This window comes from Heloderma suspectum, chromosome 6 (genome assembly GCF_057233095.1).
Source record: "Heloderma suspectum isolate Gila_16-S chromosome 6, 16-S_ref, whole genome shotgun sequence".
Taxonomy (NCBI): domain Eukaryota; kingdom Metazoa; phylum Chordata; class Lepidosauria; order Squamata; family Helodermatidae; genus Heloderma; species Heloderma suspectum.
In genome coordinates this window covers 3,618,215-3,645,686 of record NC_139463.1, presented here as the reverse complement: position 1 = coordinate 3,645,686, position 27,472 = coordinate 3,618,215, and the positions used below count along the sequence as shown (strand labels likewise).

General features: G+C 45.5%; 1 protein-coding gene across 8 annotated transcripts; it reads left to right on the top strand.

Moving 5' to 3' along the window:
* The first annotated feature begins 654 nt into the window (after positions 1-654).
* Positions 655-26,187, top strand: LOC146340379 (NXPE family member 4-like). Of its 8 annotated transcripts, XM_084860632.1 has the most exons (9): positions 655-725; positions 5,147-5,250; positions 9,535-9,604; positions 12,118-12,254; positions 14,784-14,844; positions 15,868-16,614; positions 18,471-18,532; positions 19,370-19,588; positions 20,699-26,187. In XM_084860632.1, exons 6-9 carry the CDS (start codon positions 15,941-15,943, stop codon positions 21,232-21,234), a joined length of 1,491 nt encoding a protein of 496 aa, XP_084716758.1. In that variant the 5' UTR covers positions 655-725; positions 5,147-5,250; positions 9,535-9,604; positions 12,118-12,254; positions 14,784-14,844; positions 15,868-15,940; the 3' UTR covers positions 21,235-26,187. The 8 variants fall into 8 exon arrangements, with proteins under 8 accessions (XP_084716758.1, XP_084716753.1, XP_084716757.1 ...); XM_084860628.1 differs by lacking the exon at positions 655-725 and having other exon boundaries at positions 5,163-5,250; positions 15,918-16,614; XM_084860627.1 differs by lacking the exons at positions 9,535-9,604; positions 12,118-12,254.
* Positions 26,188-27,472: the final 1,285 nt, after the last annotated feature.

The window sequence follows — 27,472 nt, the reverse complement described above, 5'->3', positions numbered from 1 at the left end:
CCAAGAAACCAGGGCACGTTCTTGGTTCATGACCAGAACCATCTTCCCTCCCAAGATCTGCGGAAGTGCTGATAATTCCACTGTCCGTTGATCCCCTGGTCGTTTGGCATCAGCCCTTTTCAACACAGTCCAATTGCACACTAGTGCAGCACTCCCCCTGCCTGACTGCTCCAGTGGGAGAAGGCAGGCAGCACTCCATACCACAATGGTTTGTTGCAGGTCCCCCTTCTTTTGTCTGTATTTCAGGGGCAACCACTTTTCACTCTCCCCTCATGCTGTGCTCTGCAGTTGTTTTAGTCATTGTTGCTTCACCACAAGCAGAGTAATCACTTCCCTTTTAACTAAACTTTGCACAACTTTCTTCTGTGGTATTGTACCATTGCGGCAGTGGTGTTTGGGCCACAGCACTCAGTCATTTGACACTACGCCATCCATAGGCTTCGGTCGCGCCACCAGCCTGTCTTCTACCTGACTTCCTGCAACTGCGAAAGAAATGTTTTTCCCCTGTGCAAATTCAAAATGCATTTTCTGGCCTGAAGCAAGTTGGTCATTATCATCAGGAAACACTTGCTTCCTGTAGCAAGAGGCGGAGCGTCAATTGAGATAACACCTTCTTTCTAGAATTTGCTAATAGCTGCATTTATGGCTACAGCTAGGAGACAGGAGAGTGAAAGCAAACGAATGTAGATGAAAACAGAGAACCTGAAGGTCAAAAGGTTTTACAGGTAAAATTAAACATTTTTGTTTTATTTTTTGGATGAGGGTTGTGGCCCACTGGGCTGTTGGCAGGGAAGTGGCATCAACATTGAGTTTGCTGAACAAAAGGTGCTCACCTCATCTGGGTCAGGATATCTACAGAGTCTCCTTTATGCATTTGAGAATATTTGTCACCACGGATAACAGTAGCTGTCTTCTGGGAATCCATCAAGCATGGATACTTGGCATGTTCTCCTGTCAAAAAGATGTGGTGGTTCTTTTCCTCAGGCAGCACCATGGAGCAAAATGTTCCCTTGTATATTCAAGACATTTTGCAAGTGGTAGCATAGTGGCTTGGTGAACAGGTCACCTGGGTTGAACTGTTTCAACCCATGCATAAAAGTTTGCTAAGACGTTTCCACCCTGTGCTGTTCTAAACAAAAGTGAAAGAACGGGAGAAATTTTGCAGGCCAACCAGTATTTGGGGCTTGCATGTCGACCCGGACATGAGAGTCCAAATATGAAGCCATCAGCTTGGAAATGCTCCCAGGATGGGTGAGTATTTCTGATTCTTCAGTGGATTAGACCTTGTAGAGAACAACCTGAGATCCACCAGGCAGGTTTGTGGGAGGAGACACAATGTTAGACCAATGTGTGGCGGAACCCCCATTATGCAACTTCCTCCCACAGGAAGTGAGACTAGAACTGAGCTGAAATTTCTCAAAAAACGTTTCCTAAAGAAAATTTCTGAGATTTTCTTTTTTCTGACCCCAACCCCAGAAAAAGAAGGCTAATTTACAGACTTTTCTCTGAATATTCCCCACCTTTTGTGTGTGCGTGTGGCAGCCACATCTCCTCACCCCCCTACACGCACGCACACACACACACACACAGGCCCAGAATGACAGTAGGTGGGTTCAAAATGTAGCCAGGCTACCAAGACAGCCGCTGCTGTTGTCAGTTCCAGCAGCAATGGGGAAAAAATACTTAAGAAGAAAGAAATTAGCTGGGCTACTGCCAGTGCTAATGGTGAGTCCCACCCCTGAGAAACAGTTGGAGAATTTATCTTCCTGCTGGAGAAATTAAGTGGATAATTTCAAGAGGCCATTTGCACACATCTCTAGGTGAGACTAGCCCCATTCCTGGTGGTGTTTAGGCTCACAGTAGAAACATTCTGATTTCTCTTGGCATTTACAGGCTTTTTCTGTGAGACTGGGGGTCTTATCTTGGATCATTTTGGTTTTAAGGCCTTAGTTTACATTTTTGTTATCTGATGTTGTTTGTTTTGGTTTTGTCCTGCAGTGCAGACCACTTGTTAGGGCTGAAAGTAGTATGAAATACTTTTATGCATAAAATAATATGGCAGTTTGGATGTTTCTTAGGAGGGTAATGGAATCAAGGTGGCTGGGGACCCTTCAGTTTTCTTTACAAAGTAGGAGAGATCTATGAAAGCCCATCACCTAGGCAGCCACACAGCCACCAGGAGTTAGACAGTCTCCTAGGTTGTCTGAGTCTCTCACCGACAAGTGCTGCATTTGGAACAAATCTTCTTTGGCAATGCAAATTGCAGGTGCAGGGCCCCCAATCCAGAGAAAAAGCCCCACCCCACCCTGCCAGTATCAGGCCTCCTGGGCTGGCAATTTGTAAAACTCTGCACTCAAGGCCAGAACTATGCAGCTAAAGTAACATATTGTTTGGCCCTTACTTCTTCCCCTGTAAGGGGTTACTGTCAATTTCTCTACGTGCCATGACTGTTCTGCTCCATTTGTCCAGGCCCAGGATGACCTTTCACAAGGCAAAAGTTCTCTTGATTGCTTGGCAGCAGTAGCAACAGGTGGAGTGGAGTGCCTGGCATTTACCAACAAAAAGCTTGCCTGCATTTTAGAGTGCCCGGTTAGCCTTGTTTCTCATCTGTGGAGGCACTGCTACTGGAGGAAGCAGTTGTTTCACATCAATACAGTTTAGACAACTCGCCGTTTCCACCTATAGTAAGGGATTTGAGCAGAGAGACATGAGAGACAGTTATACTTTGTAGCGTGGATGCCCCCTAACCTTCCAAACCTATGTGGGGAGCTCTTTTCTTGCATCCCCAGTTGTAGGAGTGAAGTGGGGTGTTGCTTGGGGGTGTTTGGTGCCTTGAGTCTTGAGATTACACTAATTTTTAAATAGGAATCCGGGGTAGATCCAGTAAATTACAGGACAGTTAGTTTAATGTCTGTTCCAGGTAAAATTGGTTGAACGCATTATTAAAGATAAAATTAGTAAGCATATATAAGTACAATCTCTGCTGAAAAAGAACCAACATGACTTCTGCAAAGATAAGTCCTGTCTCATTAACACTTTAGAGTTCTTTGAGAGTGTCAATAAACATTAGACAGGGGTGATCCAGTACACATTGTTTACTTGGACTTCCAAAAGGCTTTTGACAAAATCCTTCACCAAAGACTCCTGAGCAAACGTAACAGTCATGGAGTAAGAGGAGAGGTCCTCTTATGGACCTGCAACTGGTTAAAGAGCAGAGAGAGGAGAGTAGGAATCAATGGTCAATTCTCCCGATGGAGGGATGAAAATAATGGGGTCCCATAGGGATCTGTATTAGGACCTTTTCAACTTGTTCATAAATGATTTGGAATTAGGAGTGAGCACTGAGGTGGCCAAATTTGCTGATGACACCAAATTATTTAGGGTAGTTAAAAAAAAAGGGATTGCAAACAGCTCCAAAAGGATCTCTCCAATTGGGAGAATGGGCATCCAAATGGCAAATACAGTTAAATGTAAGCAAGCGTGAAGTGATGCACATTGGGGCAAAAATTCCAACTTTAAGTATAAGGTGATGGGATTTGAGCTAGTGGTAACTGACCAAGAAAGAGATTAGGGTTGTGGTGGACAGCTCAACGAAAATGTTGACCCAGTGTGTGGTGGCTGTGAAAAGGGCAAATTCTATATTAGGTGTAATTAGGTAAGAAACTGAAAATAAAACTGCCAAGATCATACTCCCATTATACAAATCTATGGTGTGACTTCACTTGGAGCACTGTGTACTGTTCTGGTCACCACTCCTAAAAAGGATATTGTAGAGCTGGAAAAAATGCAGAAAAGGGCAACTGAAATGATCAAAGGATTGGAGCAACTCCCCTTTGAGGAAATGTTAGAACATCTGGGACTCTTTTCTCTTTAGAGAAAAGGTGAGTGAGGGGAGACATGGTGCAATGAGTGGAGAAAGTGGATGGGGAGTGCGATGCCTGCCTCGAAGGACCTTGGAATGGGAGCTGTGTAAGTGGGAGGGGCATGGAATGGAGGGAGGAGAGAGGAAAATGCCAGTTTGAAGTGCCAGAGAAGAGGAGGAGGCAGCAGGGGAGGGAAAGCGGAGAACAGAGAAGGACGTTCAGGGAAACCAGCAGTGTGGTGAAGAAGAAAAGGGAACAGAGAAAGCAGCCTTCAGCTGGAAGAAGAGTGCATCTTCACAACAGAGACTGGCAACAAAATACTAAAGGGACTGGGACAAGCAGCTGTTGTTGGTCTAGCAGTAGTAACATTGCACTTGACAGTGAATGGCGGCCTGAGGTTAGAGTTGTTTCTACTTCTCTTAATCATTTTCTTAATATTGCTATTTGCCAAACATTCCAAAGTAAAGGAAATACTGTTAAATATCTATTTTGTTTGTCTCTGGAATGATGATCATCTGCCCCTCCCCTCATCCCAGTTACAGAAACCTGAAACAGTACAGAGACATTTCACTCCCTTTCTCATAGTACTAGAACCTGACTGGTGGAAGGAATGCTGGATTAGATGGACCCTTGGTCTGATCCAGCACGGGTCTTCTTACGTTCCTAACATTTGATGGCATAACTTGGTTCCATCAGCAGAACCTGCTTTGCATACACAAGGTCCCAAGTTCAATCCCTGGCAGGATCTTCAGCTAGGGCAGGCAAATCTCCTGCCTGAAACCCTGGGGAGCTACTGCTGCCAGTCAATGTTGACAGTAGTGGGCTAGAAAAAAAAAAAAATCAGTGGTCTGACTCTGTATGAGGCAGCTTCCTATGTTCCTAGTGCAAAGTATTGCTATAGTTTGCATTTTAATGCAAACTTGCCTGCTTTTTCACTTTTGAGCCATTAAGCAAACCGAAATTCAGTTATCCTTTGAAATTCATACTTCTGCTTTTGCAATGGAGTTCTCTAATCAAAAATGGGTAGAAAAATGCATATATTATGGGGACATGCACACAAAAAAGGTGTATATTTGTGAAAATAAGTTTCCAAAATGCAGTATATTATGAAAATTGCTTGCAAGAAATGTGTATGTTAGGCAAATTACATACAAAAAAGTGTGTCTGAGGAAGTTTGCAACAAACCAAACTTAAGATTGGATAAATGAGAAACTGAATTGACAGATTCATGCATCTCTAGTTGTGATGGGTGTTGACAGGAATATTATCTGTATCTTTCACAGAGGTAACTGGAATGTCTTTGCCTCGTATCGTGACTCCAGTAGCTTTCCTGGGCGTTGTGACTGTAGCACTCATCTTCTTCACTTTGTACAAAACTGAAACCGAGGTAGGAATTAGGGGTGAGCAGCAACCACAGGGTTTGATTTGGACCCCAGTTCGGTGATTTGGAAACAATCTGATTCATCTCAGACCAATTTGGAGGCTGCCAAATTCAAGTCAGGGCCCAAATCTGAATCTCAGTCTGGAAATGTGAAGATTTGTGCCTCGCCACTGACGAATCATTGGAAACCAACAAACAATTATAACTTTATTTGCTGTTAGACAGACTTGGATGATATTTGCCAGCATAGGAGCCCCTTGTGAAAGGATGAAACCTGCCAAATTTCAAACAAATAGGTGTGTCTGCATGTGTATGTGTGTGTGTCTAGGGGGGAGGGAATAATTTTTTAAAAAGCATGCTTTTTAAAATGAAGTGCTGATAACCTTTTTATTTCTTGGCAGAATTGGATGAAATTTGCAGGCTTAGTTGCTCCCTCTGAGTGAATCAAATCCACCATGTTTTAGCTGAATAGATGCAGTGCTAGGGGGGTTTCGATAGAAGGTTCTGCTTATGTCCTATGTTATTTGTGGAAAGTTGTTATGAGAATGGCATACAACATAGAGATGGCCTTCGCTAAGAAAGCTGAAAGGAGAGGTGCTATAGTTTTGTGGAAGGAGAATGCTCAGATTTGGGGGGTGAGAATCCATTTCCACTTCTAGGGATGTCAGAGAAATTCGTTTGGGAGGTGGAGCTCAATGAGCTTCCCTTGGTTTGGACTTTGGTGCATTTCCCATGAACTGGCCCAACTTGATCTGCATCGAGGCCAGTTTGCAGATTTTCTGTGTGTTTTTTTAATTTGCTCAAATAAAAATTTGTGCAAATTGCAACTACAGTTTGCACACATCTCTATTTGAGCAATTTTTAAAAAATACACAAAAAGGTCCCAGATTCCAGGAAAAACCCATCGCTCAGCCTGCAAATGTGAGCCGAGTCAGGCAAGCAGCTGAAGTCCATCGAGCCCCAAAAGGGCTGGATTGACATGTTACAGACATCCTTGCCTTCCAGCTCTCCACGTTTTGTTTGGCAATTTGTTTGAAAATGGCACACATTCTAGAGGGCCCCTAGGCAGTAAACCTGCAAAATGTAAGAAGGATCTATGATTCTATGATTCTATGATTCTATGATATGTACAGAGGGTAAGGAGTTATGATGAATGAAAAGCAATTTCAGGATTGTTTGTTTTCTGCTCAATTGGCATCAAAGTGCAGTCGAACAGGAGTGAATGATGCATGTAGATAGGGATGGTGCAGGCGCCCAATTCAGTCTGGGAATCTGGCGGATCCAATCCTGCCCGCACCCCCGAGCCCCTCTCGCCGAGCCCCTGGTTCTCCTAACCCCCTGCCCATGCTCAGCGAATGGCCTGCACTCACCTCAGTGGCCTCATCAAGCTCCGTGATTGCCATTTTTTGAGAAATAAAATGGTGATCGCAAAAATGCGCATTTTCCGAAAAATGCACATTTTCACACCTTTACACTAATGTGTGCCATTGCAAAAATATGCATTTCACACATGAGAATATGCGCATACATGTGCATTTTTGCAATTGCCATTTTATTTTATTTTTAAATGGTGACCGCGGAGCTCGACAAGACTGCTGAGGTGAGTGTGGGCTGCTCGCTGAGTGTGGGAGGGGCTCAGGCGCAGTCCAGGGACCAGCAAGTGGAGGCAGGGGCTGGGCGGGCATCCGGAGAACCCAGACAGGGGTGAGTTCACACATCCCTATATGTAGAGGCCAGGTAGAAGGACCTGAACATTCAGCATTTTTCAAGCAAGTACCCGATACTACACCCTACTGGGTCTCACAGCCACCACAAAAACTCTTTTAACATTCCTGCTTATGGAAGAGAAAATGAGCAAACAGCACAGAACAATGAAAGAGTCCTACACTATATTACTTCAACATGCTTCCTCCAAGGCACTGCAACCGGAGACCCCTGATAAAACCATCCACTATAATTTAGGGATGGCGGAGAATTCCACCATGGATTCCAGTGAATATTTACGTAGACTAGAATGGCGAAAAATAAAGGAACGCAAATAGCGTCCACTACGCTATTTGCGTTCCCCTTTTTTTTCACCGTTTTATCTTACATAAATATTTACGTAAGATAAGTTGGTGAAAAATAGGGAACACAAATGGTGGCCGTCGTAGCCTCCGCCATTTGTGTACGCTGTGTGTTTTGTGGTTTTTTTGATGTTAGCCATGATAGGCTACGTAAATTCTTACGTAGCCTATCACAGCTGTCTAGCTGGATGCAAATGGCAGCCGCTATGGCGGCCACCATTTGCATCCGCACCAGGCCGTCTGCGGCCAGAAATCTGGCTGCAGATGGCCCTGGCCAGCTGCTCCGTGGCCTGGCTGCGGAGCAGAGCCGGCCGTCGAGGATTCCGGGGGGGAGGACCGGATCTCCTCCCCCCCCCCCCCCGTTGAGGATTCCGCAGGGAGGGACGGAGCAAAGGTAAGTGAGTTTTGTACATCCCTACTATAATTAGAAACTAGAACTGCCAGTCACAAAATTACACCTCTTCTCCCCCACCCCCAATATTTTCCTTATATGGGGAGCTTATATGGAGGACTAATAATAATATTATTATTATAGGCACATTGTCTGGGTATCTTCAAATCCGAATCGCTAATGAAGCTTTGAGAGGGTTCTGATTCGGTCAGCTTTGGAGGAACCCCTCTTCGATTCGGACATCTTCCAAATCTTTCTGAATCAGCCCAATTCAGTTTAGAACTAAGCCGAATCTGAAGCACACCCCTAGTACGAATCCTTGCCTTGTCTCTATAGAAAATTCATTCATAAATGAATTCATTTGGAAGGGATCTCGGAGATCATCTACTCCAACCTGTGCCCATGCAGACTTTGCACTGCAGGATGCAGCTACAGCATCCCTGACAGGTGGCCACCCAGCCTCTGCTCAAATACCTCCAGTGAAGGAGAACCTCCTGAGACGGTCTCTTCCACAGCTGAACAGCTCTCAGTATTAGGAAGTTTCTCCTGATGTTTAGCCAAAATCTGCTTCCCTGCAGTTTCCACCCACTGGTTCTAGTCCTGACCACTGGAGCAACAGAGAAGAAGTCTGCTCCATCTTCTGCACAACAGCCTTTCAGATATATGAAGACCAGTATCATATCTCCCTTTAATCTTCTCTTCTCCAGGCTAAACGTATGCAGCTCTTTCAGCCATTCCTCATAGGACTTGGTTTCCAGACCCCTCACCATCCTGGTCACTCTTCTGTGGATGCACTACAACATTTCAATGTTCTTCTTAAAATGGGGCCCCCAGAACTGGACACAGTATTCCAAATGTGCCCTGTCTAATGCACAACAGAGCAGAACTATTACATCCCATGATGAGAATACTATGATTCTGCTAATGCAGCTCAAGGCTTTCTTCACACGGAGCTTTTATCCTGCCATTGAGATGGCTCCCTCACGGAAGTTTGCGGGCTCTTTAGATGATGCTGTGATCCTCCAGGGCATCTCCTGCACTAAATGCCCTTTGTTCTGTTTTTAAATAAATCGCAGATAATGAGCAATCAGATCGTGTTCCGCTTGAGTTCCCTCTGTGAAAAGAGGAAAAGCGGCAAAAAGAGGAGTGAGATCAATGAAAGATAATGGAAGACTCAGATCCAGGGGAGAAGGAAAGGGGAGGGGGGAAAGAAGTGCATGGCAAAAGGGAGTTGTTGTGATCCTGCATTTAAAATGGAAGCAGAAAGCCCTGTTTTAAATGCAGGATTTTAAGCTGGTATAGAGATCCTCCAAGACTATATTATGTTTTTTAGCCGCCGCATCACCCTGCTGGCTCATATTCCGCTTATGATCAACTAAGACACCTAGATCCTTTCCATAAGTACTGCTGCCAAGCCAGATCTCTCCCCCGCCCCTACTTGTGTCTCTGGTTTTTTGTACCTAAATGCAAGACTTCACATTTATTTCTGTTGAATTATCATCTTGTAAGAGTGTCTTCTTGCTCCTATCTTGGTCCAAGAAGCCCTTTTTGTTGCTTTTAGCATCCCTTGCCAGCCTCAGGTCATTTGCCTTCCTTACACATCCTTACAGGTTCAGGCAACAATATTGTTCTCTTCCTTGGTAATATGTTCCTCCTTCCATCTCCTATACATGACCCTTTTAAGTCTCAGCTCATAAAAGAGCTCCCTGTGCAGCTACATGGTGTTCTTTAAATGTACCCCATTTTTCCTTCTCTTAGGAATAGATTGTGGTTGTGGCTCAGTATTTCAGTTTTCAGGATCTCCCATCCCTCTTAAACTCTTTTTTCTTTCAGGACTTCTAGCCACGGGATCCCATCCAACTTTTCCCTGAGCCTTTTGAAATTGGCTTTCCTAAATTCCAAGGTACATGTGCAATTAAATTCAGTTTTACAGCCCATTCGAGCACAAATTCCAAGATGACATGGTCGCTTTCCCCTAGGGTTCCTGCCACTTTTACTTCATCTGTGTTTGTACCTTGTGCTGGGTACCCGGGAAAGATTAGGGATTTTGTTGGTGTACCGCCCACCCCGCTGCCCATCAGACTCCCTGCCTAAGCTGACGGAGGTGGTCTCGGACTTGGTGTTGAGGACCTCTAGGATGATGGTCCTGGGGGATCTCAACTTCCATGCCGAGGCCGCTGTATCCGGGGCGGCTCAGGACTTCATGGCCGCCATGACAACCATGGGGCTGTCCCAACATGTCATCGGCCCAACGCATATAAAAGTACACACGCTTGATCTGGTTTTTTCAACTGGGCAGGAGGATGGTGATCTGAAAGTGGAGGAATTAACATCTGTCCCTTTGTCATGGACAGATCACTTCCTGCTGAGGTTTAGACTCCTGGCAGCCTTCCCCCTCTGCAAGGGTGGGGGACCTATTAAAATGGTCCGCCCCCAGAGATTAATGGATTCCGATGGATTCCAGAGGGCTCTCGGGGATTTTCCTGCTGGTATGGCTGGTGCTCCTGTCGAAGCCCAGGTCACGATCGCGCCTAAACGCTCTCTACCTCTGAGCAGAGCCCGGCCAGCTCCTTGGTATACACCTGAGCTGAGGGCAATGAAGCAAGAGGGGAGGCGGCAAGAACGCAGGTGGAGGAAAACTCGTGCTGAATCTGACCGAACACAGGTAAGAGCCCACTACCAAGCCTACTGTGTGGCGGTGAGGGTGGAAAAGAGACAGTTCTTTTCCACCAGCATTGCATCTTCTCAGTGTCGTCCAGCGGAGATTTTCCGAGTGGTTCGCGGCCTGTTACATTCTGGGCCAGGGAGAGAGACAGTGGAACCCTCGGTAGCACGCTGTGATGAGTTTGCACGGCACTTTGAAGATAAAGTCGCTCAGATTCTTCATGAATTGGACACCACCATTAATGCAGTTCCATTGGTAGAGGCGTTTAGAGCACCGTCTGGTCCAGTTTTATTGGATGAGTTTCAGTTACTGAGGCCTGAGGATGCGGACAAGGTGCTTGGCCAAGTCCGATCGACCACTTGTGTGCTTGACCCTTGCCCTTCATGGCTTATTAAATCAAACAAGGAAGGGATGTCCGGCTGGGTCCAGGTGGTTGTAAATTCCTCCTTGAGAGAGGGAGTGGTGCCTGCCACTTTAAAAGAGGCGGTAATTAGACCACTCCTGAAAAAGCCTAACCTGAACCCAGAGGATGTTAACAATTATAGGCCAGTGGCCAACATCCCCTTCCTGGGCAAGGTGCTCTCTCCTTGTTGGGAGAGAGGTGGGTTAGCAATGTCTCAGTAGCCTCCCCAGCAATTCCAGTCCAGGTAAAATCAGCTATTTTCCGGAGAAATGTCACACAATCCATGCCTGTATCAACAAATACTAGCAGTGAATTGCTGTGGGACTGATTTTATGCTTCCCCCAGATATCAGTGGCTTGAAAGAACTCTACTTCTTCTCACCCAGTTTGGTGACACAGCTAAGGCACTTTGCGGGAAAGCCCCCGGGGTTTTGTTTCAGCATTTTCATGAAACACACTTTTTCTCTCGGTTGTGTTGATTGATGCGTTGGTGCCAATTCATGTGTTGGGGCTGAAAAGGCAGTTATCTCCATGTGTACAGTACAAGCTGCCTGATATTCAGGGTCAGCCCAAGATAATTTGCTGCTGGAGGCAGACCAGCAAATCCCCCACCCACCCTCCGCCCACACAGACACAGTGCACTCCAGAACAGATTATTTTCCACCCAAAAACTAATAGCCATACTGCTGCAAAACTCTGACTTGTCTGGACTGCTAAACCATGCCCTTGAACATTTCACAGAGAAAGATAGAGACATGCCTGTAACACTCCTATTTTGATACCAAGGATCCCTGTCTGAGCTTTCCACTCCACCCCGTGCTCACACTACTACACATACTGACGGCTCTGTTCCACCTGCTTTTTAGTATTTGCTTATCCACGCTGATTTAGAGTTTAAGAAGTTGTTTGTTCTGTTGTTGTCAGTGTAGTGTCAGACTAGAACAGGAGAGGCTTGGGTTCAAATCCCTGCTCACTGATGAAGCTCGCTTAGTGACCTTAGGTTTACAGATAGTGACTGTCCCAACTGACCTCACAGGTTGTTGTGAGAATAACAATGGGTTGGGGGAATCATGTACACCACATTTAGAGCATCTCTACACCAGCCTAAAATCCCGCATTTAAACTGGGGCTTTCTGTTTCCGTTTTAAATGCAGGATCACCATGGACTCCCTTTACATGCGCTTCCTGTTCCCCTTCTCCTTTCCCCTCCTTCTCCCTCCTTCTCCCCCTTATCTGAGTCTTCCATATGTTTCATTGGTCTAGCTCCTTTCTTGCGGCTTTTCCTTTCACAGAGGGAACTCACGCTTGGTAATCTAATCGCTTGTTATCTCCGATCTATTTAAAAACAGAATAAAGGTCATTTAGTGCAGGAGACACTTGGAGGTTCACGACGTCATCCAAAGAGCCTGCAAACTTCGGCGAGTGAGCAATCTCAACAGCAGGATAAAAGCTCCATGTGAAGAAGCCCTTGGCTCCTGGAGGAAAGGTGGAATTAAAAGAATAGACATACTTGGACAAAAGAATTGTCTTACAATATGTTATGGACAGCTCAAAACAAGCCTCTCTAGTATGTAAAATGGCCAGCTATGGATTGCATGGTCCCTTACTGCATGCACACAATACATACATGTGCACTGGAGACAAGATGCATCCAATACACCACTTGGTAATTAAACTTTCAGAGACCCTAGGGAGATAGCTACAGCGGCAATCCTATGCAGTGGTAGCTGGTGCCCACTGGAACTGATAGGGCAGAGGGCAGGGCAACTAACAGTAGCCTGGGCCAAGATTAAAAATATGTGGGAAGGCTCAGGTGGAAACCCATTTGAGAAAGGGAAACTGAGGCAAAAAGGGAAGCCACAAGGAGAGTTTCAGTCTGATCCCCACAAAACAAAAATACTCCTTTCAGTCCAGATTTATCTGATTCAACGGCAACCCATTATGCAGAAAGGGAAAACTGAGGCATGCAACTTAAGTTTAAGATCATGCGTGCAAATCAGATTGTTGGGAGGGGTGTCTCTGACCTATATAGTAACATTCAAGCACTCCTTGGCACCCATATTTGTCTGATCCACAGCAGGAACAGAGTGAGCAGAAAACTGAGGGACAACATAGAGGGGGGAAAGGTGAAATTGAAAGTGTATATATTTAGTAGGCAAGGGGTTGAGGGCTCATGGGACACACAAAATATCGCACAATTGCTCCTGTGCATCCACACTCCCAGGTTTTTTCCCAATGTTTTATGTGTGCATGCGTGCACACACACATGCACACACACACACACAAATATAAAATTCACAAAGGCACTCTCTCTCACACACAGCCCTCACCTTCCCATAGACAGGCATGCGCTTCCCCTCCCCTCTCAGACAAGCAGGCAGGCTCTCTCTGTCTCTCTCACTCTCTCTTGTGAAAAGAACTCACATCTCAGTTGCTGCTCCTCTCCCTATACCACAACAGCTTGCTTTAGCAGGGATGAGCAGGGCTGCTCAGGCACTCAAGTTGTGCTGGAGATGGCTTAACCACCAGGACTGCCGCATTCACTTCTTCTCACATGTGAATGTTGCCTAGATTCGCCCTTTTGACTGGTGAACTTAGGCTCATGCACTTAACCCCTCATCAAACAGACCCACAAATGCACTCTCTGAGGTTCTACAGGCAGCGGCAGCCCAGAAAGAGCAAAGGCCCTGGGAGAGAGAATAGCGCTGCTCCCCCCTCACCATCTCCAGGGGGTGCTCCAGAGGGCCCTGCCAGCCGCCTTCCTGCTGTGGCGCTTGCCATGTGTACAGGCGACATCCTGGGACACCCCTCTCACAAGGCCTGGCTCTGAGGAAGGGCCTCCTCAGAGCCAGGCATTTCAGCTGGCTTTCTGAAGAGGCGTGTGGGCTACTCCCTCTGGCTGAGGTGAGTCTCCAGAGAGCCCACCTGCTCATGCAGCACAACACAGTGGCAGTGGTAAGAGGGGGGCAAAATGTGCGGTAAGGGGCACATGATGAGGAAGGAGGAAGGGGTGGGGAGCGACAGGATGGTTGGGAAAGGGTGGGGTGCAGCAGTGGAGAAAGTGCATCGCGGAGGCCTGGATATACAGCTATTCTTTCTCTGTGGGATAACCAGACATGGCTGGTGGAGATCAGGTGTAGGGAGCAGGCGGCTGTGTTGTGCAGGGAGGCCGCCCTAAGATCTTTTCAGAAGCAGTTGCTCAAGCAGGCATTAAAAACCAGATGAACAGTTCAAGCAACCAGAAATACAACAGAGGTGCTTTGGGAATCAGAGGAAAACTACACCCAAGAGCTGTACCGTACAGAGGAACAGTGGGTGGACTTGGCTGGGGTAGAGGATTAGGGAATTTGGCCTGAAGTACAAGAAACCTTTAAGAGGCTTGTAGCAGCAACGGTGTCTCTTGAGTCCTTACGAATTGTCACTAAGCAGCTTTCTGAAAACCCCAAAGTAAATATTAGGATTAGTATTCCCTTATGTATAAAATATCCCTTTAATAAGTTAGTTGTTCAATAGTTCATCTTGTCTCTAGTGTTGGTGCCCATCTCATGCCTAACCTTCTTATACCAAGCTAGACGAGCAAAGGGCTGGATGCGCCCGATCTCATCTGATCTTGTAAGCTAAGCAGGGTCAGCCCTGGTTAGTACTTGGATGGGAGACCACCTAGGAATCAGGCTTCCTGCATTGAGCAGCGGGTTGGACTAGATGGTCTTGTAGGCGCCTTCCAACCCTATGATTCTATGAATTTATGGGAGGTTTAAAATATTCTAAGAGAACTAGTGGCAATGGAAAAGGATCAGCTTGTGGAACTCTAAGTTATGGTGGCAGAGAGTTCCTTAGGTCCTAAAATATGACCATTTGCTAGAAAAAAATAAGAAACCCCATAGGTGGGATTGTCCAGTGAAGAAGCAGTTTCCCCCTGTGGGATGGAACCTGGCACCTTGGACGTGCAACATGTGTTCTTCCACCAAGCTATGGTTTCCCATTGTAACTATTGTTTTCTCATTGCATGCTCAAGATTAATACTGTTGGAGGTCCCACAAGGCAAGCAGAAACAGATCCAAAGGATATTTGTGTTGGTAAGGACATCTTATTTTCCATAACCACATCAGGCTTTATTTATTTTCATTAAGAATATGCCATCTTTCAGGAATCAGGATACAAATCCTACCAAAGCAGCTTACAAGTAATATAAAAATAATAACATCACAATAAACAATGTTAACAAATAATTCATCAGGATCCTTCCCAGAGGGCACCTGGGAGGAGGGGAAGGGTGTCTGGGTGGGGGGCAGGAGTCCAACTGGAAGAGACCTTGAGGTCTTCTTCACCTGCCTCCCACCTTCTCTCTCTCCTGGAATTCTTCCTATGAGGCAGTATATTTTCAAGAAATATAACAGAGTTAATAAAACAAATTGCAAACAGCTACTGATAAGGACTTCTTAATTTTCATAACCAAACCAGCCATTATGTTAAGAAATATATCGGAGAAAATAAAACATCTCCGGCAGTATCCAATACTCCCCCTGTGCTAGGGGGACCTACTGCTAGCACCATGGAAACATAGTGGTTCCTGACACAAACGAGCAGAAATCCTCATTTCTGGAATGGGGCAGGTTAGCAGAGCTTGCAGAAGGGAACTCTGATGGCCTGTCCCATTCTGAGAATGAGAGTTTCCCCTAATTTCCAAGATTTCTTTAGGAACAGAAGAAGCTGCCTTCTACTGAACAGACCCTTGGTCCAATTAGCCCAGTATTGTCGACACTGACTGGCAGCAGTGGCTCTCCAGGGTTTCAAGCAGTAGTTTTTCCTGCCCTATCTGGAGATCCTGGAAATCAAACCAGCATGCAAAGCTGGTGCTTTACCACATGGACATGGTCCCTCCCAAGGAAACACTAGTTCGTGTTGCACTTGGGTGGGTCCCATGAGAAAAATAAATAAAAAGAGGTGCAGGGGCATTATTGCCCATTGCAAATTATATTTACTTTAATAAAAAAGTACAATTTGTAACCTATTTTCTTGCTGTCCTTCCTAGATATATTATAAATGTATCTCGTGTTTTACAAATATTCCTAATATTCTTATTTTTAATTGTTATTCAGATTAATTAGAAAGTATTCAGATTTTCTTAACAAAAATCTTGCACTCAAAGATGGCAGGAGCATCATTTGGCCAATGAAAGATGGCAGTGCAAGCCATACTAGGATGGCATGGGCAGAAAAGGAGGAAGAAGTAAAAGACATCCTTACAAAACTGGACCGGCTGATGCCCAGTGTCACTTTCACCCATATTCAAACCACCACAAGTGCCAAGAACAGCAAAGCCACCATATTGCACCGCAAAGACCCTTATTGCGTTGGGGAGCACCTGATGGTTCGGCTGGAGTTGTACGACCACTTGGGGAAGAGGAAGGAGTATGGAGGGGACTTCTTACGAGCAAGGATCTACTCATCGAGTCTGAATGCCGCAGCTTCTGGGCTTATCAAAGACTATAGGAATGGGACGTACCTGGTCAATTTCACCCTGTTTTGGGAAGGTAATGTCAGTGTTTCCCTCTTGCTCATCCACCCCAGCGAAGGGGCTTCTGCACTGTGGGCAGCGAGGAAGAAAGGCTACGGCAAAGTAGCTTTCACAGGCCGATTTTTAAATGGAACATCGGAAGTCTTCACTGAATGCGGTTTTAACATGACCACAAAGGCAGAACTCTGTGAGTATCTCGATGAGCGAGATCAGGAGGCCTTCTACTGCCTAAAACCAAAGAATGTGCCATGTGAAGCTTTCCTCTCTCTGAAGTCCAAAAACAAACCCATCTCATATCTCACAGACTTGGAACAGAGCCTTTTAAAGAGGTATTTACTGTCCTTTTCCATCTGCAAATGTTTCCCTTTAGGGTAGAACTGATCTGTGCATTTGCTTGAGGGCTGGAATTATGAGTTAAGGGCCTCCTACCCCCTCCTACCCCCTCCTACCCCCTTCTTAATCCTGTTTTAGATTGAGAGACTTTTGTGAAGCTTTTCAAAGGTGGTGGGAGAAGGGGGTCATATTTCGAATCTGACCAATTGCAGACTTGTTCCATTATTGATGAAAATAGCATGTACTGAGGAGATAGGATCACAGCAATATTGGGAATCACTTGCAAAAGCGGGCAAGAAGAAATGAATGTATTGTGTTCTGCTGTTCCACATCTGGAATGCTTCGGGATCATTCTTGGGCTATTTCAATGCAATTTTCCATTTGTATCCAATAAGAACATGACAAAATAAGAATCACCTTGTTACATCAGGCCAAGATCCATCTCGTCAAGCCTTCCATTTCCAATAAGTCATTAGATGTAAGAACTGGGCATGATAAAGCCATCTTTATAAACTATTAGGGATTTTGCTTTTGCTGAGTTTTATCAATCTATAGTTCCAATATTGTGGAAGCCTTTGACTGCCAGTTTACAATCTATAGCTGATCAATACATTTTAAAGAAAGCATATACCACAACTTGTTTGGGGCAGAAACAGTCAACCTTTGGTTTTGTATTAACAAGAATTAGTAAGGAAAAAATATTTGGTTCCATTTTACATTTTTATTATGAACATATACTTTTTATAACTTCATATTAAATTATAAGATATCACATAGGAAAACAACACAGAGCATTGCTAAAGATTTTTAGATCTTAATAGTTTAACAGGAAATAGTATTTCCTAAACATTTCTTGTTCTTAGATTTCTACTCCTAATAGATTAAAACTTCCTGACTGTAAGAGCAATACGACAATGTGTATTGTCACGACAATGACAATAATCAATGATAATAATCGTATTGTCACGACAATGACAATGCGACTGTAAGAGCAATACGACAATGGAACCAATTACCTGGGGAGGTGGTGGGCTCTCCCACACTGGAGGCCTTCAAGACGAGGCTGGACAGCCATCTGTCAGGGATGCTCTGACTTGGATTCCTGCACTGAGCAGGGGGTTGGACTCGATGGCCTTGTAGGCCCCTTCCAACCCTACTATTCTATGATTCTATGATTAAAAGGAGAGCTGTCATCTAAGTTTCATGTTTCCAATGCAGCTCTGAATAGGCTGTTCAGCAAACAGATCCACAGACCTGGTAAGCTTCTAGTAAAAAGCTGCTAGGCTCACAACATCAAATTTTACTAATGAAACCTAATTATACAAATATTTCTACATAGCTATATCTTGAGCTTTTTGATGTCTGTGCCTCATACAAAATTTTGCTCATTGATGAGTGAAAACTTCACACATATACTTCTGTCTTTGGATAGTAAAGTAACAGAATTTTACATTTTACCACACTTTAGTTAATGCTTGACTGTGGCGAATACATCTTACAATTCTTCATCCCTCAAATAAGCTTTTGGCCTCGAGGAATGGACTTTCAGCATTCCCCCTTTAGATGTCATGCAAACTGCCTTGCAAATTAGATTTCATCAGTTACCCCAAATTCATTGTGAAGCTGCTTGTGTCTCCATGTCTTTGCTTTAATACAATTATCACTTTTACTTATTTACCTATCTGAATTCTTAATTATATATCAGTAAAGGTTTAGCATTGCATTTCATGACAAGAAATGTTCTATAGCTTTGTGTGAGGTGACTCTGCAATTTCTAATCAACTATTTTCTAAGAATCTGTAACAGTATTCTGTCTTGCTTTTTCCCCATGGCCCTCTTCTCTCTCTTGAAGGTCTGGTATTGGAGTTGAGATTCCTCAGAAGTTTGGAAACATTCATGTAATACCCTCTGAAAGTGAGTTGGACTTTCTGGGTTTCATCACAACTTTGATGGAATCAAGCATCCCAGTATTTTAGCATTCTAACTTCCTAGTCTTTTAGCTTTGGTGTTTTAAATCTGTATTTTAAACCTCTACATTGCTGCCAGGTTTTATTCTGGTTGTACTGTTATATTGTGGCTTTAAGCTTACATGTTTTATATTGTGCACTCTGTGGTTTTAATTTCTGTGAACCACCCAGACAGCTTTGGCAGGATAGAAATGAAATAAATACATATAATTTCTGTGTGGCCAGGGGTGGGCAGATTTTTGGCCCAGAACTCCCATGATTCCTGACAACTGGCTATGCTGGCTAGGGCTGATGGGAGTTGCAGGCCAAAACATCTGGAGGGCCGCCCCTGCCCTAGGCCCAGGACAACCCAGTAAAACAGGCCCTTCCCCCCACCCCCAATAACATCTCTCTTTGGGGAAATGTACAAGAAAGACTTTTTGGGCTGAGACATTTTAGCTGCCCTGCTGGTTCTTTATTGATGTTTTTATTTTTACTAGGTAAGTATGAAAGTTCGCAGGATCCCAAATAGTTATCATGATTAAATTGATTATTGTTATGGTGTGCTTCCTTCCTAGGACCTTTTCATAAAATGGCTCCTCCTTGAGAATTGGCACATAGTTTTCCAGGGGTAGAATTGATGAGCTGAAAAATGTTGCCTGTGAGGTGGCTACTTTTCTCCTTCCTGGGGCTTTGGATCCTCATTGATTGCCCCAGGCCCTGTATAGCCATTGGCACCTTCCTCACAATGCCATAGACCCAGAGTTTGTTTTCAGCTGGTTGTCGCTTGTTTTTCTTTGACCAGGCAGCAAGACAACAGCAAGCACAAAATGTTGGGGTGGGGTGAGCTCCCCATTTCCCAGTGGCTTCGTGTGGCAGAAGCAATGGTACCCTGTTTTCTGCAACATGACCAATTTCAATACCATCAATAAGATTTACACTTGCTTGAAAGGAAAGCTGATTTACTTCATGGGAGACTCAACTGTGCGACAATGGATGGAGAGCTTTCTAAAGAGAATACAAAGTATGTTTTTCACGGAGAGATACCACCAGATACTATTGTTGCCTGTAATAGATAACTGCTCACTTTCTGGTACCCAGAATTCTTTCTGTGCCCTAAATATAATTTTCCCAGTCTTTCTTTAATGGGCGAAGTTTAGGGAAGCTGTTTCACCCAACATGGTGATAGTGTGGATGTGTGCTGCAATTGATCAGGTTGCTGGGAATACTATTATAGAAGTTTGCCTTGGATGGCAGCAGAGCTAAGCGAAAATGGCTAGGTTTAGTGAGGTCAATGAAAGGATGACTGGCAAAGATCACGCTAGCAGGGTGAAGCTGGTATTCTGACTGATGGTCTGCAAAAAATCAGTGTATCTTCTCAGTCTCCTGGTGTCATTCATATGATGTATGTATTTGTGTGTGTAAACTTATTTGCTCATTTACACATGTAGGTTATGGACAGAGCAAACAGCAGTCCTGATAGAATTCCGTTTGGGAGAGGAATCTCCCACTACCCTGTTGGGTGGATAGGTCTAAGCCAGACGTCCCCAGCCTCATGTCCTCTAGATGTTTTGGGCTATAAATCCCATCATGCTGGCTTGGAATTGTCATTCAAAATAACTGGGAGACATCACATTAGGGAAGACAGATCTAAACTGTAGTTCCTACCACTATCCTCCTCATTAAGTTCTTCCCAAAAGAGAAGGAGCACCAGTTCCCAGTGGCTTTGCAGGCCCTAGGGCTGGTGGGTGGACCCACACTGCCCTTCCATGCCACTGTGTAGCCATGGGGAAACTGACAGCAGTGAAGAGGTTCTAATTGAGAGGAAACATCTGGAAGAGGTTTGTCCTCTTCTGCATGTGAGATCCTTGCAGTGAGAGGGCACCCTGTAAAACAGGACTGCTACAAAATAAATTACTGGAATTAAATGCAAATTGGGGAAGAGTAAGAACAGCTAATCATGTAGCAGATGGAAGTCTTTGCACTGAAATAAGCAACAACCATTATATCCCATAGCACAGACCATATGTTGGTAGAGTTTTCCCCACAAGAAGTAACCCACTAGTTCATCAGAGTACAGTTATTCAAAAAACAAAAACAAACCTTATTTGATTTTGTTTCTATTCCCAATTAGCACTTAAATATCTTGATACTCATTCATTTGGGAAACCGCAGAAACTCGTTGCTGTGGACATTGCTGGAAACATTCAAATCCATTGGAAAAAACATGGCCACCCCTTCATTGGCTCCCTCGAGTACTCAGTGAAAGTTCACAGCTACGTGGCTCAAGAAATTGACAAGGTGTCAGGCAATAAAGACACGGCTGTAGTCATTTCCCTGGGCCAGCACTTCCGTCCGTTCCCCATTGAATTCTTCATTCGAAGAGCAATTAATGTCCGGAGAGCCATCCAGCGCCTTCTCCTGAGGAGTCCAGACACACGAGTCATCATCAAGGCAGAGAATACCCGGGAGATGGATGTGGACCAGGAACGACTTGGAGACTTCCATGGCTATGCCCAGTACCTTGCAGCAAAGGATGTTTTTCGGGATCTGAATGTGGCTTTTATTGATGCATGGGACATGACAACTGCATATGACACAAACCGTGTTCACCCACCAGATCATGTGGTCTGGAATGAGATTAATATGTTTTTAAATTATATATGTTAAAATAATATGTTAATGCAAATCCAGTGTGGAAATCATAATCAAGCAAAGCTGAGTATTTTGGAACAGCAAAAAAGTTGGTTAAAAATATGGGATACTTTATCGAATATTGGATTTAGACACTTTATCCCACTGGATTTCCATAAAAATGTCTTAAGAGCTTATTAAGGGCCCATCAAGTCCAGTGGGGGTTTTCCCCCAACAGTGTCTGTCCAGATGCTTCTGGGAAACATACTTGCGGGTGGGGGGCATGAAGACCGCAGCCTTTGCTCTTGTTTGTCCCCGACACCTGTTCTTCAGAGGGTCTTGTCACTGAACAGGGAAACTCCATTTTGCTACCAGGGCTAATAGCCATTGAAAGGCCTCCTCGTCTTCTTCAACGGATTTGTCTAAACCCTTTAAAAAGCCATCTAAGACAATGTCAATCACCACTTGCTGTTAAAGTGAAATTCCTATGCTAATTATGGACTGTGTGAAGATGTATTGTATTTTTTCCCTGTCCTGACCCTTCTGCTAATCAACTTCATTCAATTCTAATGTTATAAGAGATGGGGAGACATTTCTCTTTATCCACTAATTTAATACTCCTGTTTCTTGGTTTCTAAAATTATAAATGGTATGGTAAGATATATTCCATTGATGGTTCTATCATGTCTAATCTACTAGCTAAATAATATGTGTCAATTAAGTCCACACAAATGTTTCCTTCTCGTGGCAACCATGGGATGCCACTCCAGTCTGTGCGGGGGGGGGGGGGTGCTTTTGGCTGCTATGAAGAATAGAACATTATTTTTTACATATCTCTCCTTTTCACTGTGTGTTTTTGGATATTCTCTGGTTTTGTCTCCATACTTTGGGGGGGGGGGTGAGGCGACTACCACAGGAACCTGGACCTTTGCTCTGGAGAAGAGGAAGAACCATGGAGGAGACTTCTTAAGAGCAAGGGTCTAGTCATCTAGTCTCAAGGCCAAAGCTTCCGAGGGGTGTCAAGGTCTATAGGAATGGGACTTACCTCGTCAGTTTCAGTCTATCTGGGGAGGGGGATGGCAGAGTTTCTTTCTTGCTCACCCCAGCAAAGGAGTTCCTGCTTTCATAAAGTACCTTCCATAGGAGAACTTTCAAGCACTTCTGTTTACTTCTAGTATTGTAATGTAGATAAAACGATAACAGGCCTGACCAGAATATATGAAATGTCATCTGCCTGGGGATTTTGAACCCCTCATCGCTGAAGAGCAGATGTTCATGCACTTTGGAGTGCCCAAAACAACTTGCTATGCAGAATAGGGGGAGTAGAGTTTAAGGGATGCAAATCCTACACGTCTTTTCAGGTACAGGACATTACCTGTACAATTCTATGGAGCCAGCCTCAGTTTTCAAAATGAAGCCCCTCTGACTGCATTCAAAACTGTGTGTGCTGCAGCATGTGAAGGGTTCCTGAATGCCTTCTCTGGAGAAGCCCAGAGAGTATTCTGCAGATAACACATGGGAAATGCAGACAGGTACTGAGTGAGTTGGTGCATCCAGGTTACACCCAGTGCCTTGCCACAACAAGGCCTGTCAAGGTCTTACAGCTGGCATCAGGGGCATTGCTAGACTTGGCCCATGGAGCCCCTGAATGTCTCCCCAGAACCCTCTCACTGAGCTCGCTTATAATTCAGGGGCAATATGCAAGCAATGACTCCCCACAAATCCCCCTCCCCCGGCATTATAATTAAGCTTAGTGGGGGAAATCTTTCCATTGGTGACAATGGGAGTTTTTTTCTACACTTAATTGCATGCAAGGGGTGGATTTCCAGGAGCATCACAGTTGGGGAAGGGAGGGGTAACCATCCACTCCCTGCACACTGTGCTCTCCCAATCCCAATTAAAGTCCAATTCTTTTCTTTAAGTCGAGTTCTCCCCAGTATAGTTGCTGTATGCCCCAACCCCCGCATTTAGCTCAGGTATGCCAGCCCTGCCCAGGGGTGTGCCTTTCACCGTGACTGCAGTCAAGGCATGTTTCCTCCCATTGTGCTGAATGAGGCTTGCCCTCTCAATGACCACAGAAATAACAGAGAAGCTCCTCAATTGACATGACACATGTTAAAGCCCAATTTCATAGTCGTGATTAAGCACGATCTCGAGGCTCCGATTCATTGCCTTAGGAAGTAACTATGTCACAGCTCCATTATAGAGATCCTGTGCGTTAAAATGGGGGCCGGTTTCCGTCTCTTTCCCACAACAAACCCATTAGTGTCTCCTCAGAAGTAACTCCCACTGTGGTCAATGAGGTCCTGCAGGTTAAAATGGGGGCTGGTCTCCATCTTTGTGTTCTCCCCCGCCTTTTTCCCAGCACAAGCTTATGTGTGTCTACTCAGAAGTAACTCCCATTGTGCTCAATGAGGCTTGCTCCTGAAATGCAGGTGCATCTGGACTTTCAGGAGAAAGCAGGGGAGAGGGGGGAAGCGTCTCCTACTGGGTGAGCAGCCCCTGCCAGTCAGATGACATTCACTCCCACCCCCACCAGGAAGTATGTTCTGTCTGTGAAGCGATTTTTACTGGTCCAGAGAATCTGCTTGTGGAGCCCTGCTCACAGCAAAGCCGATCCTTTTTTAAAAATCCGGTACTCCTCCAGTAGCTTCTCCTTCCGTTGTCATGGAAACACAGCCTGACTCTCTTATATAGGCTAAAGCACCACATCTATTGAATACAGAATTAAAAATCAAAGAGCTGACACACAAGCACGCATATTCTGCAAAGCGTTGGTGGTTACAAAGAAGGTTGTTGCTTTGACTCTGCTGGATGGCCGCCCTAACCAGGCTCAGAGAGGACGTGGAGCCGGGCTGTGGCGGACGTCTCACTGTTCCACTGCGGGAGGAGAGTTCTTGCCCTCAAATTGCCCAATAATGTTTCCCCAGCCTGTGGCTCTTGTTGTACTCTTTCCCCAGCTCTCAGAGGATGCCTCGCATGATCGCATCAGCTCTGTAATAGTGGGGGCATCCGCATGTTGTGGTCTAGGGCTGTTTTGCCGGGGGGTTCACAGGCGTCTCTGTCAGGGTGGACACTGAGCCCATAAAATCCCAGAGTAGTTCTGATTCTGAGGAAGAGGAGCTGCTCCTGGGAGAGGAGAGCGCTCATCTTTCCCAGGGCCAACAGCTGACAGAGATTCCTCCCACCGGCATTCCTAGCTTAGATAGCAGTCCAGGGAGTGACAGAGCACGGGAAGCAGACTTGCTGGACGCGCGACGCCGACGCAGGAAGCGGTGCCAAATGGAGGGCGCGGAAAGGAGGCGTAGTGCCCGGTTGGCGCACAAACAACGGTTGCGCCCAGAGGATCCAAGGGAAAAGGGGAGGGACTCTCCCTAGCCCATAAGTTCAGGGTCTGCCAGTTATTCCCTTTCAAACGGGGACCAACTGTTCCAACTTAGGGCATAGGTACTCTGCTGCTCATATCTAGTTGCTAACAATACAGTTGTTAAGTTGTAAAAGAGGAATAAAGCTTTGAAAAGAATCCCTTTGTCTGTGTCTGGACTTGGCTACTGGATTAGACTGAGAGAGGCCTCCAAGGAGCCCTTGACAGTCTCGTGCCATGCAACCAGTCATTCTCTCACACCATTTAAAGTTCCAATTGTTTGAAATAGAATTTATTCAAAAGAGTGAATGTCTCAATGTAAAATCTAAAAGAATTGAAGGACTAATATAACAGTGATGTGGGCAAAGACCATACCGTATCGAAACTATACATTCGTATAGAAACTAATACATTCATACAGAAATTAATACATTCCTATAGTAACTAATACATTCATATAGCAAAGCCTGAATATGTATTATAAGAATACACTGAACACATAGTACAAAGATACCTAAATCTTACCATTTGGTAGTTTTATATTTTGTCATTTCAGGCTTTGACGTTATCTATTTCTTAGCTTCTACCTCCTGGAGCTGTGGGACTCCCACTGATTGTCCCGGGCACTGTCAGTGTCTAGTAATTTTCAGTATCTTGAACATTTTGAGATTTATTCTTATTCTTTTGAGATTTCCTTAGGAGAGCAATTTATGGGCAGCTATAAGTACCTGGGCCACGTTCCTGTCCCGTCCCTGCAGAATTGTTTTGTAATAATGTGAATAGTCAGTCATTCTCCTTGGTTTGGGAGCCAGAAACAACAGAAATTGGGGGGGGGGGGGGAGATCTGAAATCCAGCGGCCATGTCTGTGTGTACCTAAACACACGCAAAACCTATCCTCTATAAATAGACTTGCAATAGTCTGTTGTGAGAGTTACTGTTTGAATTCTGCCGTAGGAGCATACCTTCGGGTCCCTTTGGAAATTCAGGCAAGTGCCTATTTTTCCAAAATCCCCCTCCCCAACACATTTAATTGGCAACAATTTCAGGCTTTCTGCTATCCCTTAAAGGGATCAGACCTGCTGCATTTCAGACAGATGGGAAAACGGGCCCCTGCTTTAGGGGCAATTTTGAAAAAGCACACAAACAGAGACTAATGATTAACACATCTCTGTCCTTCAATAGCAAACTACAAATAACTAAGCACAGCGGGGGAGGGAGGGGAAAACCCAGTGTGGGACGAACGAAAAATGCTTAAGGGAACTGTAAGAGGTGACTGGGTGTGCTTCCAGATGGGAGGCCTCCCAGTGCTACCAAGCTAGAATGTGCAGCTATTCCGTCTTTTCCTCCTTAGGACGCAATCCGATGGGTTGCACCCTTGTGAAATGGGAGCCTCTGAACTCAGAGGCTTCTGGTGTATCCACTGCCCTGCTAGGCTGAAGCCGGCACGGCAGGAGGCGCGGTAGAGGCCATCTTTGCCCCCTGTCCTCTGATCAATGAGTTTTTCATTAGACGGCACTTCGGAGCAGGAGGGAAGGAGGCTGAAAGAGGCTCAGGATAGTTTGCATTCTGGTCTTTATGGTCTCCTTTTCCCCCTTTCCGAGGCTGATTTTCCGACCACAGAGGCCAACCAGTGCGGTTCTTTCCATGCTGGCTGCAAGGGGGCAGGGGAGGGGGGCAGATCACTGACGCCCCTTCCGCGGTTGGAACGCTGCCTCTGACCACAGAGGGGGGAATCCCCATTATTCTGCAGCCCCTTAGACAATGTATAGCAGCCATAGGATTGCTCCCTTAATGGATGGGGTGGGGGGGAGTTTAGTAAGAAAGCAGTGGGAGAACGCTTGGTCAAGAGCACAAGATGTTCCTCGGGATGCCGAAAGATCAAGCTAGTTCAGAATGCAATGGCAGCTGTGCACAGCTGTGGGAGGGGGAATTGTGGCAGAGCAGAGGAAGGCGCGGATGGGGCTCCTTTGGCTCTGTGCTTCTGCTGATGGGGCAGCCCGTGACCAGGGAGACTTCCAGGGCTGGGGCTGGCAGGGAATATTTCAATGGCTGGTAATCCCAGCCATTGCAAGACTTGGAGCCTCGAACTCCCATAAGATGTGGAATTTGTGTCTCGTGAGACTTGCAAAATGAGATTTGGGGGGAGGCCTATATAAGGCCTCACCCCACATGGCCCAGCCTCAGCCCAGCCAGGTAGGCCCACAAGCCAGCCGCCCTCTCTCAGACTTCGTTGTTACCCGGGCTTGCACTGGTCGTCCTATTTATTTATTTATTAAATTTATTAATCGCCCATCTGACTGGTCACCCAGCCACTCTGGGCGATGTACAACCCACCATAAACAATTTAAAACAGTAAAATTTTACCATAAATTTTTTTTAAAAAAATACCCTAACCCACCCCAAATGCCTGCCTGAACAACCACGTTTTTAATGCACGACGGAAGCTCATTAAAGAGGGGGCATGACGGAGTTCCCTAGGGAGGGAGTTCCACAGAGTGGGGGCCACCACAGAGAAGGCCCTCTCCCTCGTCCCCACCAGTCTAGCTGTCCTGGCTGATGGGACAGAGAGAAGGCCATCCGAGGCTGATCCTCTCTAAACGAGAGGAGACCAGGGCATGTACTACCGATGGGAGCAGATGGTCGGGAAGGTAGGGGCGCAGCCGCCGTATCAGATGGAGTTGATACAGCGCTGTCCGGCTCACAGCTGACACCTGAGCCTCCATGGACAGCTGGGAGTCCAAAATGACCCCCAGGCTGCGGACCTGGTCTTTCAAGGGTAGCTGTACCCCATTCAACACCAGGTCAACATCCCCCAGCTTCCTCTTGTCTCCCACCAAAAGTACCTCGGTCTTGTCAGGGTTGAGCTTCAGCTTATTCCTCCCCATCCAGCCACTCACCGTCTCCAGACA

Excerpts from the sequence above, each read along its gene's own strand:
- LOC146340379 (XM_084860625.1), top strand. Across the intron at positions 5,251-14,783 it reads TGTACAAAACTGAAACCGAG|ATTAATACTGTTGGAGGTCC; the intron begins GTAGGAATTAGG and ends TGCATGCTCAAG. Across the intron at positions 19,589-20,698 it reads CTTTCTAAAGAGAATACAAA|CACTTAAATATCTTGATACT; the intron begins GTATGTTTTTCA and ends ATTCCCAATTAG.